Source organism: Plasmodium brasilianum, chromosome 2 (assembly GCF_023973825.1).
Source record: "Plasmodium brasilianum strain Bolivian I chromosome 2, whole genome shotgun sequence".
Taxonomy (NCBI): Eukaryota; Apicomplexa; class Aconoidasida; order Haemosporida; family Plasmodiidae; genus Plasmodium; species Plasmodium brasilianum.
In genome coordinates, this window is record NC_090115.1 from 246,237 (window position 1) to 263,907 (window position 17,671).

The 17,671-nt window shown below is 32.4% G+C and overlaps 4 protein-coding genes across 4 annotated transcripts; 3 read left to right on the plus strand and 1 right to left on the minus strand.

Moving 5' to 3' along the window:
• Positions 1-813: 813 nt before the first annotated feature.
• Positions 814-7,306, plus strand: MKS88_000656 (kinesin-8B; the record flags this gene model as incomplete). Its single annotated transcript, XM_067217781.1, has 5 exons — positions 814-5,430; positions 5,925-5,987; positions 6,278-6,460; positions 6,557-6,712; positions 6,893-7,306. 5 exons carry the CDS (start codon positions 814-816, stop codon positions 7,304-7,306), a joined length of 5,433 nt encoding a protein of 1,810 aa, XP_067075441.1.
• A 1,146-nt stretch (positions 7,307-8,452) lies between these two features.
• On the plus strand, positions 8,453-9,118 carry MKS88_000657 (adenylate kinase-like protein 1; the record flags this gene model as incomplete). Its single annotated transcript, XM_067217791.1, has 1 exon — positions 8,453-9,118. The coding sequence occupies one exon, from the start codon at positions 8,453-8,455 to the stop codon at positions 9,116-9,118; it is 666 nt and encodes a 221-aa protein (XP_067075442.1).
• Positions 9,119-10,138: 1,020 nt separating this feature from the next.
• On the minus strand, positions 10,139-12,309 carry MKS88_000658 (uncharacterized protein; the record flags this gene model as incomplete). Its single annotated transcript, XM_067217803.1, has 4 exons — positions 10,139-10,714; positions 11,192-11,775; positions 11,948-11,993; positions 12,214-12,309. 4 exons carry the CDS (start codon positions 12,307-12,309, stop codon positions 10,139-10,141), a joined length of 1,302 nt encoding a protein of 433 aa, XP_067075443.1.
• Positions 12,310-13,579: 1,270 nt separating this feature from the next.
• On the plus strand, positions 13,580-14,963 carry MKS88_000659 (uncharacterized protein; the record flags this gene model as incomplete). Its single annotated transcript, XM_067217814.1, has 3 exons — positions 13,580-13,697; positions 14,408-14,421; positions 14,637-14,963. 3 exons carry the CDS (start codon positions 13,580-13,582, stop codon positions 14,961-14,963), a joined length of 459 nt encoding a protein of 152 aa, XP_067075444.1.
• Between the last annotated feature and the right edge of the window lie 2,708 nt (positions 14,964-17,671).

A 17,671-nucleotide genomic window follows, 5' to 3' on the forward strand; every position in this document is an offset into this window, starting at 1 on the left:
AATATCCACTCTTGCAGTTAATTTTTTCAGTGCAACTTTTAAGTTTTATCTTGTAAGTTTTATTTTAGTTAATTCTCTTTTAAAAAGATGCAAATATAGCATGATGGGGGTCTCGTGCTACGTGTACCCACGCGAGTAGACATAGATATGTAAACGCGCGCATACGCACATATGTAAATAGAAGCATATGTAAATGGAATTATATGTAAATAGACGAATATGTAAATAGACGCATATGTAAGTAGATGCATATGTAAATAGACGCATATGTAAATACACTCATACATAAATACCCTCATATATAAATACTCCCATGCGTACATACCCCCATACGTAAATACACTCATACGTAAATACCTCCATACGTAAATACCTCCATACGTATATACACCCATACGTAAATATATATAATGCGTCCATGCGGTTTTCCCATTCCTTCACTGGGAGAAGCACATGAAACGCTTTACGATTTCCCCCTTTTTACATCCATTTTCTTTTTCCATCTTTATGTACAACAAAAATATTTGAGGTTATAGAATTATTTTCAACAAGGACAACGTGTCTTTATATTTATCTCTAAATCATGAACACTGTATACCTGTATTTTTAGAAGTATTGATATTCAGGAAAAAAGAGCTTCACAATTGGTGTGCTTACTGTGTTTCGGTAAGAGCATCATACATTTATGCTTACTGTGGCATGGTAAGAGTATTCGCTCAATGTTCTCTCTCTTGATTTATTTTTCTACCCCTTTTTAATATGTACTCATTTTTAACCACTTACCATTCTTAAAAGAAAAAAAAAAAAAAAAAGATGGAGGACACAAATGGTAAAAGGATAAACGCATATGATGAAAATGAGTGGATGCAAAAAGAAGAGAGTAATATTAGTAAATCCACAAGCTTTGATATACCTTCAGCTTCTAAATTAGCAGAGGGAATCTGCATTTCAAACCGAACAACGGAAAATGAAAATGAGTACGAGAACAACAATGAAAAGGCTAGCGGAAAGGACAGCATAAATGGCAGTGTAAAGGGGAGCGAACATGGGAGTGAAACTGACGGAGTAAACTACATTGGAGATAATAATACATATAATGATGATGAAGATGACAATATAAATATACATAAACATGAAAGAATCATGGGGGAAAGCTTTCCCTCTTCACACGTTTCTACGAGCGTGAGCAATAGTCATATGACCCCCCTTCAAAGGGTTCACTTGGCCAACATTGTTGAACATTCATTCAATAGAAATGCTTATATTGAGGAAGTAAAGGAAAAGGAATCATGCACCAAATTACAAGATGTAATGACTTATGAAGATAACAATTATTTTGATGAAGGTGCAGTTATAGATAGCTCAAGCTGTGCATACAATAGAGAACAGAAAAAAAAAAAAAGAGAAATAGATGATGAGGATATGATAAAAATATATATTAACAATGTGGGCGGTTCTGATAATGGCTACTTGAACAATAGCAGTTACAATAACAGAATCTGTAACAATAGAAGTTGCAACAACGGTGGTGATATTGACTGTGAGTGTGAACATTCGGATTTCCCAGGGAAGTACTATGACAAGAGCAGGCTGTCCCCTATGTATAGAAACAAAGCAAGCAATATGGAAGATTCCTTTAAAGAAGTCAAAGAAGAACAAAATTTGAGCTCAGTTCAAGATTTATTGGAGGATATAAAACTGTTCAATAGTTCCATGAAGTCCATATCGGACACAAATAATAATATGAGTCTTCAAGATGAGATATCTAAAATGTATTCTCAATTTGCATCTGATAATAATTTACATTCTCTTAGTAATTTTCATATAGATTCTTCCCCATGTAATACTATAGGAAAGGCAAACAATTTTAAAAAATCGTCTTTTCAATATGAGTTGCATGCAGATGCGGAAGCAAAACGGGAAGATCAATGTGAAGACTCACACCAGGGGAGAGAACGACAAGAATTAGAAAAAGGGGAAGAAGTAGAAGTGGAAGAAGCAGAAGTGGAAGAAGCAGAAGTGGAAGAAGCAGAAGTGGAAGAAGCAGAAGTGGAAGAAGCAGAAGTGGAAGAAGTAGAAGTGGAAGAAGTAGAAGTGGAAGAAATAGAAGTGGAAGAAGGAGAAGCGGAAGAAATAGTAGAAGACGTAGAAAAGAGGGATAAGCTAAAAAGCGCGTCTAACAAATATGATAAAAGAGACGACGTGAAAAATGTTAGCGGTGCGAGTAGAGAAAATAAAATGTATTCATCGAAAAGAGGGATTCAAGAATGTATTTCAAACAAAATGACTAACGACTATCTAAATGAAGAGGTAGCGAAATATAGAACGAATGTGCATAATGACCAAGGGAACAATACAAAATTATATATGAGCGATATGAGTCCTTTAAATTTAAAAAAAAGCGAAACAAACGTCATTTCGTCCAATCAGTGGGAAAAAATGAAAAAGAGCTTTTGTGATATCGAAAATAATTTGTTAGGGCTAGGCAAGGAAAAACAGCAGTTTCGTGAGAAAAGCATTGCACAGGCACACGCTTGTGCAAATGGAAATTCAAATACACATGAAAATATACATACACAAACACATGCTTATAATGTGTTCCTGATGAACAAGAATAACGAAGACTCCGCCAGGCATAACACCTTCAGCGGTAGTACCCATGAGGAATACCTGGTGAATGATGCGACTTCCCCTATAAATGGAACAAACTCCCCTATGAATGAGACTAACTCCCCTATGAATGAGACTAACTCCCCTATGAATGAGACTAACTCCCCTATGAATGAGACTAACTCCCCTATGAATGAGAACATCTCCCCTATGAATGAGACTAACTCCCTTATGAATGAGAACATCTCCCCTATGAACGAAGTTTCCCCCTTAAGTGATGTTTCACCGCACTTCAACTACCTAGAAAGTAATGATGCAGAAAGTTTAAGGTACTCTAACGACTTGTTCCCGAGCATAGATTACATATCATTACACACGAAGTGTGTAAGTTTAACAAGAAGGGCCTCCAACAAATCAGAATTAACTCAAGATGATACCCCCAACTTAAGTTATACTAAGTGTGCGTCCCCCAAAGAAACTTCTTATTTCAGTAGTGGTAACTCACCAAATATAAGTTTTGCAAACAATTATGAAACGAAAGCAAATGCACAAATACAGAAAGATGGATTTCCTACAGTTGTACATCCTATGAAAAGTAAACTAACGAATTTAAATTTAGGTAAAAGTAGTTGTAACTCACCTAGTATCAACTACTCAAAAGAGGAGGAACAGGAGGAAGATGAAGAGATATCAACGAACTTAATAAAAATTACAAACAGCGAACTAACAAAAATAGACAACTCAAAAATTAGTTCTTCAGCCAAGGCAAAAACGCCTAAAAATCTAAGTAGACCATCCTCAAACAAAGCTGTAATGATGGGAACTGTTAAAGCGATAAAAATAAAAAGTAAAGGAAACGAGAATGTTAAAACTCCCAAAATGGCGAAGCGGAATAGTAACAGTAGTACTACTACCACCACTACTACTACTACCAGTGCGGTCAAGACTGAGCGTAAGGGGAGTAGCAGCTCTCCTACTGCGGTAGTAACTGCTACTACTCCAGTTAGCTGTGTGAATGCGGCTGGAGGAGGTTCCCCCACGAATATTGCTGGAGTAGTAGGGAAGGCTCAGAAGAACGAGAAAAGTAGTCCATCGGGAGAAAGGGATGTAACATACAATATGAACGTTGTGATAAGGTGCAGACCGATGAGTGTGAGTGAAAAGAATGAGGGTGCGAAAAACATTATAAAAATTTTAGATAACAAAATGGTAGTACTTCTGGATCCTTCGGATAACTCAGATAATGTATTAAGACAAAATAGAAGTAGAGAAAAAAAATACGTGTTTGATTATGTATTCGATGAAAATTGTTCCCAAGAGGATGTATATAATAATAGTGTCAAATGTCTAATAGATGCAGTTATAAAAGGATATAACTCTACAGTTTTTGCATATGGTGCCACAGGTGCAGGTAAGACACACACTATAATAGGATATAAAAATGAACCTGGAATTATGATGATGATACTAAAAGACCTATTTGAAAAAATAAAAAGTTTACAAGTAATGCATGAGTATAAAGTTAAATGTTCATTTATTGAAATATATAATGAGAATATATGTGATCTGTTGAACCCATCAAATGAATATCTAGATTTAAGAGAAGATCCTATAAAAGGAGTAACTGTTTCTAACATATATGAAGTAAGTACTACATCTGTTGAAGAAATTATGGAATTAATTCATACAGGAAATAGAAATAGAACCCAAGAACCCACAGATGCAAATAAAACAAGTTCAAGGAGTCATGGTGTATTACAAGTTATTGTAGAAGAAACAGAAAAAGGACAAGGTGTTTATCAACAAACGAAAAGAGGAAAGTTATGTGTTATTGATTTAGCTGGAAGTGAAAGAGCTAGTCAGACGAATAATAAAGGAATGAGGATGTTAGAAGGTGCTAATATTAATAGATCATTGTTAGCATTAGGAAATGTTATTAATGCATTAGTTTTAAGAAGCAAAGGGACTTCTAAATCAAATTTTATTCCTTTTAGAGATAGTAAATTGACTAGATTATTAAAAGATTCTTTAGGTGGAAATTGTAAAACAGTTATGATAGCTAACATAAGTCCTTCCCATCTATCATATGAAGACACTCATAATACTTTAAAATATGCAAATAGAGCAAAAAATATAAAAAATGTAGTTACTTCGAATGCTATTGTTGTTAAACATCATCTTTCCATGTACATTGATCTTATTGAAAAGTTAAAGAATGAAATTGAATTTTTAAAAGAACAATTAAATGAAAAAGACAAAATGAATGAATATTACATGAGTACTAGCTCCACTAATTATGATTACTATGACCATTTGAAGGAATATGAAAAAAACTGCTCTAAGGAAGAACTTATAAACATTATATCTGTCTTAAAAAGGGAAAATCAAAAGTTGAGGAACTCCGACGGTAACGATGTCCAGAATGGGGGCAATCACAGTGGAGTAGCTCATAATGGAGTAGCTCATAATGGAGTAGCTCGTAATGGAGAGGCTCATAATGGAGAGGCTCATAATGGAGAGGCTCATGGACAAAACTGTAACAACATTACTGCAAACGAATACCAAGAAGAAGAATTATATCGTTACAAAGAAGAAGTGAATAGCTTAAAACTTTTAAATGAAAAATTATTTACAGATAATAAAAGCTTTCAAGCAAAGCTCCAAGAGTACTTGCAAGTTTCCCAAAACTTGAAATCTCTTAATGATGAGTATAAAAAACAAATAGATGGATTCAAAGTTTTGATATACAATCATGATATTAATCATATTCAGATTAAGAAGAAGCTGGACGACTTGAAGAAAAAATACGCTCAGTTGAAGGTTTAAGAGGAAAAAGAGAAAGAAAAGAAAGAAAATAGCATAGGGTAGAGTAGTGCACAGTACTGTGTGGTAGTGCAGAGTAGTTTACAGTAGTGTGCAGCAGTGCAGAGTAGTTTACAGTAGTGTGCAGCAGTGCAGAGTAGTTTACAATAGTGTGCAGTAACGTACAAAGGAGCGATCTTATACTCCAGCTCGTAGTCTTGCAAGCCCTTCGTTTTCATAGGAACGCACAAATGCACGCACCATTGTTCATATGCACGCACCACTGTTCATATGCACGCACCACTGTTCATATGCACGCACCACTGTTCATATGCACGCACCATTGTTCATATGCCCGCACCACTGTTCCTATGCACGCACCACTGTTCCTATGCACTCCATGCTTATATACATATATATACATGTGTATATAACTCCGCGTGCCGTACCCACCCCCATGTATGACAAAACCCACTGTTCATCATTGCTGCCATGTTATTCGCTCATTGTAGGAGAGTACGGAGGACAAAGAAAATGATGATACTTCTGAAAAGTGGAAATATGATTTAACAAAAGTAAAAAAAATATTTCTTTTCATTTTTCGAACAACTCATTTTGTAGTCTTTGTTATCATCATTGTTGTCATTCTCCTATCATTTTTCCTGAGTCTCCTTAAGTGACGAGGGATTTGGGGGAGGGTGGGAGATGGACTTCCACACACATTTCCCTCTTCGTTCCGTAGTAACAAATAGCAGCGTACTAATGTAGTGTTATACCAATGCATCTCGTTGTAGTGATGTAATGTTGTGCCACTGTACCACCGCACTATCACAATTTCCCTTTTGTTTATACCACTCCTTCAAAGCTTTTAAATGAAAGAAAAAAAATTAAAATGATCATTTTGGACCTTGAGCGAAAGCTTATTGAAGACAAGGAAATCAACATAAACAAATACTCGGATGAAGATATTAAGCTGCTGCGCGAAAGTGTAATACTAAACAGAAGTACTAACGCGATATGTATAGTAATGATGGCAATATTAATAGTGGTACCAGTGTCAATAGCGTTTGTAGCAGCAGCGCCACATTAGGTTTACACTTCCGAAGTGCTGACGAAACAAATGCATCTTTTTCCCTCTTCACAGAAAGCAAGCTTGGATCAGCAGCTAAAAATGAACATATCGAAAACAAACGATATAATAAAAGAGCTACCAAATAAAGTAAAAGATGAAAAAATGAAAAATTTTCTCTATCTTTTTTATACTAATAAGGTCTTATTGCAAGATAAGGAGGAGCTCCAGGTAATTTGAAAAAAAAAAAAAAAAAATATAGTTACCTTTAATATTTATGGACATATATGTATGTTTTCATCTTACTATAAACACGGTACCTTTCCGCTATTCCAAGCAGAGATGTCTGCAAACAGTTAGTTCATTTACTACATTATGTAAACTGTATGTGCTGTCAGTGCTACAAATGAGGATAGTGTATGTAATGACGAACATACAAATGAGGATAGTGTATGTAATGACGAACATACAAATGAGGATAGTGTATGTAATGACGAACATACAAATGAGGATAGTGTATGTAATGACGAACATACAAATGAGGATAGTGTATGTAATGACGAACATACAAATGAGGATAGTGTATGTAATGACGAACATACAAATGAGGATAGTGTATGTAATGACGAACATACAAATGAAGATAGTGCATGTAATAATGAACTTAAAAATCCTCTAAAATGCGATACGACTAGCACAGAGATTTGCAGCATGAATAATACAACTGGGTGCTCGATCATAACAAAAATGAAAAAAAAAAAAAAAAAAAAGGAACCAAATAAAAAGAACAAAATGGAGAATAAACTAACCACAAATTTACAATAAAATGCTCGAATCCTTCGCAGGAATTCCTGGAGTTATCCTCTACAATAATAAGCCAGAAGGAAAAGCAAATCAACGAATTGAAACAGCAACTTAAGGCAACTTCTTAACACACAGCAACATCAGATGGATGTTCCTTCTATGACGTCGGAGAAGCGAAGCTTGATGAACAACAAAAAGAAGAAGCACGGACTATCATATACATCAACGTTTATGCCTTTTAAAGTAGTTTACACACGGAGTAGGGACAACAAGAACAACAACAACAATAAAAAAAAAAAAAAAAAATATATATATATATATATATATATATATATAAAAGAATAAATAATTTAATGAATAAAATAGATAGAGAAGGAGGCTTTACCTCTATCAATTTTTTGTTCTCCACTTATGTTTATTACTCGTGTACATGGTTCATGCTTCGAAACGAGTTTATTCTTTTACTCATTTTAATTTTTTTTTTTTTTTTTTTTTTTTTTTTTTTTTTTTTTTGTAGCAGTAATGCTACATTGTTTAATTGTATACATATAAACACGTACAAACCATACGTATCATTCTCATTGTACAAGCATAAAACGCAAATCATCCATATCACGTATTTTACTTGTATTACTTGCTTAACGCACTTTCGAAATGAATACGAGCACGATCCTCCCAAATTTAGGAGCATTATTTTATCTGAAGTAATTTCATATCACCATGTTTTACCTTACCATATCTTACCTTATCTCTTCTTACCATACCTTACCTTTTTATTAATTTGAAAATTCCACATGTGTGAAGTCGCTATGTAATACATGTTATTAAATTATTATTCCTAAACATAACATAATAATAACAGAAAAAAAAAAAAAAAAAAAAAAAAAAAAGAGAAGTTTTTCAGCACTTCTGAACTCTTATTATCACTTCATTACGTGGAAGCAACTCCATCAAAGCAGTAACTACAAACGTAGCACGGGGTCGAGTAAAAGTTAAGATCAATTGTAATCTAGAAAGGGGGGAGGGTGTATCTTACATGAGGAAGTAAGAGACTGGTGGAGATTTGCATTATAGTTAAAAGGTGCGGTAGGAATATACTTAGGAGGTGTAGAAAAGTACGTGCTATAGTACGACTTTGAGGGGATAGTGATAGGAGGCCATATACCCATGCGTAGGCTTCCGAACATTATTGTTACGGGTGTGCCTGGGGTTGGCAAGACGACCTTGTGTGAGGAGCTAGTTGAGGTAATAAATAAAGTAATAAAACAGAAAAATAAGAAATGGAAGAAAGAAGGAATGGAAGGCACTAAAGAAATAGGAGACGCAGAAGGAATGGAGAGAAGGGATTGCATTGATTTGGTTGATGGAGTGGCTAGCGAGGAAGAAGGCAAAATGGTGCACGTCAATTTATCGCATATAATCAAAGAAGAAAGGCTGTACGAAGAGTACGATGATAAACTAGATGCAAGTATCTACAATGAAGAGTTAGTAAATGATAGATTAAAAAAATTAGATATGGAAAAAAAAGGAGGTTATATTATAGATTTTCATGGTGTTAATTTTGTAAGGGACAAACATTTAATTGATCATATATTTCTGTTAACAATATCTACTAATAATTTATATGAACGTTTAGAAAAAAGAAATTATAGAAAAGAAAAAATTACGAATAATATTGAGTGTGAAATATTTCAAGTTATAAAAGAAGATATACTTGAACATTTTGAAGACGAAACAGTATTCACTGAACTGGAAAACAATGATTTGGATCAGTATGAGAAAAACATTAACACGATAAAGACTTGGGTACTCTCAAACATAAGATACTGGTAACTGAAGTGATAATCGAAATGATAACATGAGCAGCAACATGAGTGGTGGGGCGATTGTCGGTATGAGTGTCTGTACAAACAAGCTTGACCAGGATGAAAGACAGCCACTGACAACCACAGAAAAAAAAAAAAAAAAAAAAAAGAAAAAATAATAATTAAATAAAGTAAAATTAAAGATATATACATGCACAATCTTTACACCAACTGTTCATATATTATTTTGTTTTCCCTTCTTCTACTTCGAAAATATAAATATTATAGTGCACGTACAAAAGAAACGAAGGGAAAAATGCCTCTCACGGACACAGGTACGAAGGCATGAACTTCCACATATGTATATATATGTATGTACATATATGCACATGTATGTATATGTTTACACGTGCGCCTACTTTCTTTCCGCTACCATGAATCCACCGGAAAATCTCTTCCCATCATTCACTATAAAAAATTTAGTCCCTAATGCATAATTTACAGTTTACACATCACATAACATATAGCACAGTTTACTGTTTATAATTTTTTTTTTTTTTTTTTTTTTTTTTTTTTGTTGATTCGTGTGTTACCGCTTCAAATGGTATATTTTCACAAATAAAAATGATTAAATTTTGGACGTTCAAAAAAAAAAAAAAAAAAAAAAAAAAAAAAAAGAATCTAATAAAACTAAAGAAGCTAAATTGAACTAAACAAAAGTAAACTAAACTAAATGAACCTTACTAAACGAGTGCTTCACCACAAATGTGTTGTCATTTAAACGGGGAAGAGACACATAAACGGATTCAAATACACATACGAGTGCACACTTATGGAAGTGGGCATGAAAACTAATTTTCGTTATGTGCAAACTGGTAGGTGATAAAATGTATGCTTCTTCTGAGTGAACATGGGCACAGGGGTGTACAACATGTATTAGGAGAGGTCTCTCCCTCAAGTGACTTTGTTGCGCACATTCTTATATGTGTATACGCATTATATGTATAAGTGAACTATGCAGTGTACCTCTTTGCCTCCCATGCTTCTCTTATTTAAGTTTCTTCTTCTTTTCGTCGCTTAGGTATTTATGCTTTAGTAGGGATAACTTAACACTATTATCCTTCAAATAGCACTTAGGGAGTATGTAAGTAGCTGCATTTAATAACTCCTTAAACGTGGTCTTCAAAGTGTTTGTAGTTACACCACACACAGATGCTATTTGCGATAAATTTGGTAATTTCACATTGTTCTCTTCAGTTGTATTTAATTCAACAATTAAATGAATGGATCCTCCACATAATGAATTCAACCTATGAGATGTAGTTATTAACGTGGTAGCCTTTTTAACGACATACTCAATTGCTTCTATAAGTTCTACTGATAATTGTAATCTATTAGACAAGGAATATATAAGATGTGAAATATTTTCATTGTATACAAATGCTCTTGTAGGTAACACCTTTTTTAATTTATTTATAGTTTTTCCCAAATCCTTCTCTTTATAGGACCTATCAAATGTTATCAACTCTTTAATACTTTTTATATGCCCTGCTTCTCTACATGCTAAGTACACCACAGCTAGCATGTTCAAATTGTTTATGCGGTTTTTCAGCTGCTCCATTTCCTAAAAAAAAAAAGTTAGCGGTACATTTAGACATGACGAGATACAAACACAAACAGATACAACTGCAAACGGATATAACCACGAACAGATACAACTGCAAACGGATATAACCACGAACAGATACAACTGCAAACGGATATAACCACGAACAGATACAACTGCAAACGGATATAACCACGAACAGATACAACTGCAAACGGATATAACCACGAACAGATACAACTGCAAACGGATATAACCACAAACAGATACAACTGCAAACGGATATAACCACAAACAGATACAACTGCAAACGGATATATAACCACGGATACAAACACAAACAGATACAACTGCAAACGGATATAACCACGAACAGATACAACTGCAAACGGATATAACCACGAACAGATACAACTGCAAACGGATATAACCACAAACAGATACAACTGCAAACGGATATAACCACAAACAGATACAACTGCAAACGGATATAACCACAAACAGATACAACTGCAAACGGATATAACCACGAACAGATGCAACTACACACGGGTGGGAACACGTGTACACTTGTTTGTTGTTTCTCCTCCTCCTTCCCCTCTCTATCTTGTCATTACTTCCTACCTGCAATTCCTTTGTTATTTCTTTAGCCCGCTCAATAACATTGCTCCTTAGATAAAATGTTTCACATATTAATTTTAAAATGTTAAAAGCTGATAGTAATGTTTGATCATTTTTATTAATTTGCGTCATCATATTCAAATGTTGTAGTTTTTTGCTAGACTTAATAAAAGTAGTACTTGTTATATTATTCTCTAACCATATATCACTTATCTCACCTACTCTATTTCTATCAATACTTTTAGGTTGTCCATCATTGCTAAAGTTGCGCCATTCTTGCTCCTCTGATAAAATATGACTTTCTACTACTAGTCCACAAGCATTGCATATCTGCGTACCTTCACTTGTGTCACATATAACTATTCCTTTTTCCTTGCAATCAGGGCAAAATTCATTTCTGTTAGTCCGAAAAGACTTAAACAACTTTCGTTTTATGATACTCCTTTCGTTGTTTGACTCTATTAAGCGGAAAATATGTGCAATGATTGTTCATGTCGTACGGGTGCTTAACAGAAGAACGCAAGTAAGGGCTTGTATATATATACACCATGCATGATATGCACAATATGCACACTATTTAAGCTTATGCGCCCATGTAACCGGTCGTCTAACACGCAGATGTACACCAACTTGCAAACTCTAGTTTGTACGAACGTAACCCACTTGCTAAGCTCCCCTTCACCCCAAAAAAAAAAAAAAAAAAGGGTAAAAAAAGGGTAAAAAATGGGTAAAAAATGGGTAAAAAATGGGTAAAAAAAGGGTAAAAAATGGGTAAAAAATGGGTAAAAAAAGGGTAAAAAATGGGTAAAAAAAGGGTAAAAAAAGAGAACTACATATTATATACATATTTATGTATGTATATACGTATGTACGTATGCATGTACGCATCGTCGCACAAACTCGGGTAGTAACTGCAAATTACCAACATTCACGGGAATGGGCTTATCTTGGGAAGAACTAATTGCCAATTTTTTATTATAAAACGATGACATTTCTATTTTTTCATTTTTCAATTGTTCCGATTGTTTTGACTGTTCCGATTGTTTTGACTGTTCCTATTGTTTTGACTGTTCCGATTGTTTTGACTGTTCCTATTGTTTTGACTGTTCCGATTGTTTTGACTGTTCCTATTGTTTTGACTGTTCCGATTGTTTTGACTGTTTCGATTATTTCGATTGCTTCAACACTTTTGTTATTTCTGATGTTTTTGATGTTTTTATTTTAAATATTTTCAAATTTTAGGTTCGTCTGACAGTTTGCTAATCCATCAGCGAACTTGTTATGCTGGTTTGAGGGCGCACAGAAAGAATGTACTGTGGCTGCTCATTGGGTATGACGTGCACGGATATACACATGCACACACACATGTATGCATATATATATATATATATATATATAAATGTAGGTATACGAGTATATATTTACGCATATGTATACTTGCGTGTATACACATTCAATATTTTTATATAAACGTCTGGAGAACTCTAAGCTTTTTTTTTTTTTTTTTTTTTTTTTTAATATTCTACTTGGTCTCTGAAGGAATATATTTCTGTTTCGCCTTCAGCCAATAGGCATATTTTTGCGCGCCACGAGGATAAGGGACGTATATATATATGCAAATGTATATATATATGCAAATGTATATATATATGTAAATGTATATATATATGTAAATGTATATATATATGTAAATGTATATATATATGTAAATGTATATATATATGTAAATGTATATATATATGTAAATGTATATATATATGTAAATGTATATATATATGTAAATGTATATATATATGTAAATGTATATATATATGTAAATGTATATATATATGTAAATGTATATATATATGTAAATGTATATATATATGTATACATGTATGTGTACATATGTATACATGTGAGATGTTGTTACTTGAGCCCCGCCATAATACTACACATGTCAAGTTTGCTTAAAAATGGAAAGTTAAATTTTTACTGACCAATTTTGCAGTTATGCGGAGAATAATGTTTGCATAACAGCGTATACGTAATAAAAAATTGAAGATAAAAAACAATAGGTAAGCGGTAAAATAGCAAAAAGGAAAAAAAAAATTTAAATTTAAATTGTTATTGAAATTATTATTGAAATTGAAATTGTTATTGAAATTGAAATTAAAATTGATATTGAAATTAAAATTGAAATTAAAATTTAAATTGTTATTGAAATTAAAATTGAAATTAAAATTGATATTGAAATTAAAATTGATATTGAAATTAAAATCAATGAAAAGCAAAAAAGCATTAAAATACAATGAAGCCATAAAATGCAGTGAAGCAACTGTAAAAACAGAATGCGACAATGATAAGAAGCAAAAGAACCCCAAAAAAATATTGCAGCAAAGTAATGTTCTTCTCCTTATTGCAAAAAAATGTTAATCTGTTTTGTTTTATACAAATAAAATATTAATTTTCTCAAATTAAGTTTCCTATTATTTTAAAATGTTCGGTTAAGTCAAAAATAAACAAATTTGTTTAAAAAAAATGCGGAAAATAGAAAATGAATGGGGTATGGGAACTATATGCGAAGTGGCGTACAGGAAAGTTATAAGTAAAAAGGGAATTAACAAAACAAAGGAATGGTATAAAAAAAAAATGGCGGAACGAATTAGAGGGTAAAAATATATATATATACATACATATATATGGTTAATAAGCTGGCACATAATTTTGTAAAGTTATCTATCGCGCTACTTTTGTGAACTTACTATTATACATATGTACATGGATATGCATACATATATGCATATATGTACGTATATAAATGTTTATATGTGCATGTACAATTATGTGCTAATCTTGTTCGAAAAATGTAACAATTGTTGGGGGGTAAATATATGTACAAATATAAAAAAAAAAAAAAAGAAAAAAAAAAAAAGATAGATGGATAGATAGATAGATAGATAGATAGACAGATAGAACGAAATTTTTGCAATTGTTCCTTATTTCCGTTAAATTGACAAAGCATCCATTTTAACACCTGTTTGAGAATTACTTGGAAGTAATATATTTCGTTAATTTTAAAATTATGCTTTTTAAATCTTTTACGTAAAGATGGACCAAAAGCGGTGAATGAGTAAATAAGCATTTATGTTGTGCATATATATGTATATATGCGTATATGTATATATGCGTATATGTATGTATGCGTATATGTATGTATGCGTATATGTATATACATAAACATGGCTGAGCGTGCATAAAACTCCTTCAAGGCTAACGCTGCACAGAAGGTGGGGTGTTGTCGCTTTAACTTCGATCGTATAATGTTTCCCTTATGAAGGGAAAAAAAAAAGTATGCAGTAGTAGTAGTAGTAGTGGCAGTAGTAGCAGTAGTAGTGGTAGTAGTAGTAGTAGTAGTGGCAGTAGTAGCAGTAGTAGTGGTAGTAGTAGTAGTAGTAGTGGCAGTAGTAGCAGTAGTAGTGGTAGTAGTAGTAGTAGTAGTAGTGGCAGTAGTAGCAGTAGTAGTGGTAGTAGTAGTAGTAGTAGTGGCAGTAGTAGCAGTAGTAGTGGTAGTAGTAGTAGTAGTAGTGGCAGTAGTAGCAGTAGTAGTGGTAGTAGTAGTAGTAGTAGTAGTGGCAGTAGTAGCAGTAGTAGTGGTAGTACATAAGTTAGTACACATGTTGAGTATGTGCAGGATGCACGTTATCAATGTGGCAGTGTATAATGTTTATGTACTATGTGCTATCTTTGTTATGTTTGCCTCTTTTTTTTTTTTTTTTTTTTTTACTCATTATTCTGTAGTGTTACTCATATATATGGACAACAACGTGTTAATAAGACTATTTTACAGAATAAATCGTATTTCTTAGAAAATTAATTTTATCAAATGGCTCCGTATTTATATATACATATGCATGTATATATGTGCATATACATATGCATATATACCAAACATATATACTTGTAACTAGTCAACGAGGTTACATAAACCAAATCTGTTTAATTAGTTACGCTAATAAAATAAAAAAAAAAGAAAAAAAAAAATTTAAGAGAATTTAACACTCTACAGTGAAATCAATTAGCTGTGTATTTGCTAAAATGTGTTAGTAGCTCTAACGAGTATGTGTGTTTAACATTTACACATAATGAAGGTATCCTACCTTATGCTTATATTTTTATCCCCTTTTTTTAATAAAAAAATAAAAGAATGCGTATGCAAAATTGTAAAAAAAAAAAAAAAAAAAAACTTGGATATGTTTTTCCTAGAACAACAAAGTGTATGCGATCAAGTATTATGAGTACGTGTGTGTGCATGATGCAATAAATAAAAAGTGACAATGCGCAAAAGCAGAACTTACTTAGTAATTCAGCAAGATAAGCAGCGGTATATATATTTCTTTGCGAATAACACATGCAAAAATAAGTTAAAAATGTGCATGAATGACTGAAAAAACAAATATGGGCGCAGATAAACAGTGAGTTCAAGTGCACGAATAAAAGAAGCCGCTCAAATAACATACAACTGCACGTACGTGTGCAATACATACATACATACATACATACTTACTTATCTGTATATATGTACGTATCAACCGCTTGCGCATGAATGTATATATGTATATATGCTATGTGAGTATAACACATCATAAAAAGCTAAACTGACATCTACTGTACTCAAAAAGAAAGAAAAAAGAAATATCTCGCAGTGGGGGTAACATAACAGCCTTTTTTTTTTTTTTTTTTTAAGCACTTTCTCCAAGCAAACATGCGTATATAAATATATACATATGAACACGTAAATGTATATATAGAAACACGTAAATGTATATATAGAAACACGTAAATGTATATATAGAAACACGTAAATGTATATATAGAAACACGTAAGTAAATAAATAAATAAATAAATAAATATGTATATATAAAATGACGTGTGCGCGAGGCGTGTCTTCATTTATATGCCTTGCATATGAAAAACAGAAAAAAAATGTGCACACACAATGTACATATAGCAGGGATGAACCCACGGATGTGTGCATACAAGTATGCGTTCATGCGCGTGCTTCTCTGAACATGCCTTACTCGTAAACGGTATATATGTGTGTATGTATGTATATATGTATGTTCGTACGTACATGTGCAGTTCGCTCATATATATGCACATGTACAAGCATTCAATACACGCCCGCAAATGGCAAGAGAAAATTTATTTTTTTTTAAAATGGTACTCTCTGTTACCATTAAATAATATACAGTAAAAATCATATGCCAAATATAATATCATGTTGTAATGATTATTTATTCGTTTTGTTAATTCACTGATGAGCTTCTTTACTAACACAAAGAAATTTTTTGCTTTGTCGAATTTCTTTACATGGTTTGTTCGAACACTGTAGATAATTGCCACTGGCACAGGAATGTAAATCAGAATTTATTTTCTACAATGTTCATTACTTTTTTGTCTTAAAAAATAAAAAAAAAAATATATATATATATATATATATGCATGTAAGTAAGTATATATATATGCATGCATATATATACATAATTAACTGTTAGTCGGGGAAAGAAGCGCGACAAGCGCTAGCAAAAATGTGAACACATGTATGTGCTTAGATATATATATATATATATATGACATATACCTCTCATGCACTTGTGCGTATATATGTGCAATTTGTCATTACATTATATATATATATGCACATATGTAATATATATATCAATATGCGAGCTACATTTTTATGTGTACTAGTAGAGGCGCATTATGTACACATGTGTAGCAAAGAGTGACAAGGAAGAGGAAAAAAAAAAAAAAAAAAAAAAAATGCGCATAGGCAATAAACAAGATATGTATATGCAATAAATAAGATATGTATATGCAATAAATAAGATATGTATATGCAATAAATAAGATATGTATATGCAATAAATAAGATATGTATATGCAATAAATAAGATATGTATATGCAATAAATAAGTATGTAATGCAAAAAATATGATACGCAAACGCAAAAAATATAATAATTGAAAAAGTTAAGATGAGAAAAAAAAAGATATAAACAAAAAGAGCACGTCTTTGTCGCAGTTTTTATAGAACACTTTTTTTAATATCATCCCCCTTTCAATTCATTGTATCTTTCTTCTTTTTAATACTTCCATTTTTAAGAAGTTAAAAAAAAAAAAAAAAAAAAAACTAGAAGAGGTACCATTTTTCAATTTTAATGAACGCTTTCCACTGCCGCTCCTTTTCTCATGCACACACATATATATATATATATGTACACATGCATATATATATATATGCTTATGTGTACATAAAATATATGTGAAAAATTTTAAATTTATACAGCTAATAATTGGAAGAAGTAAATT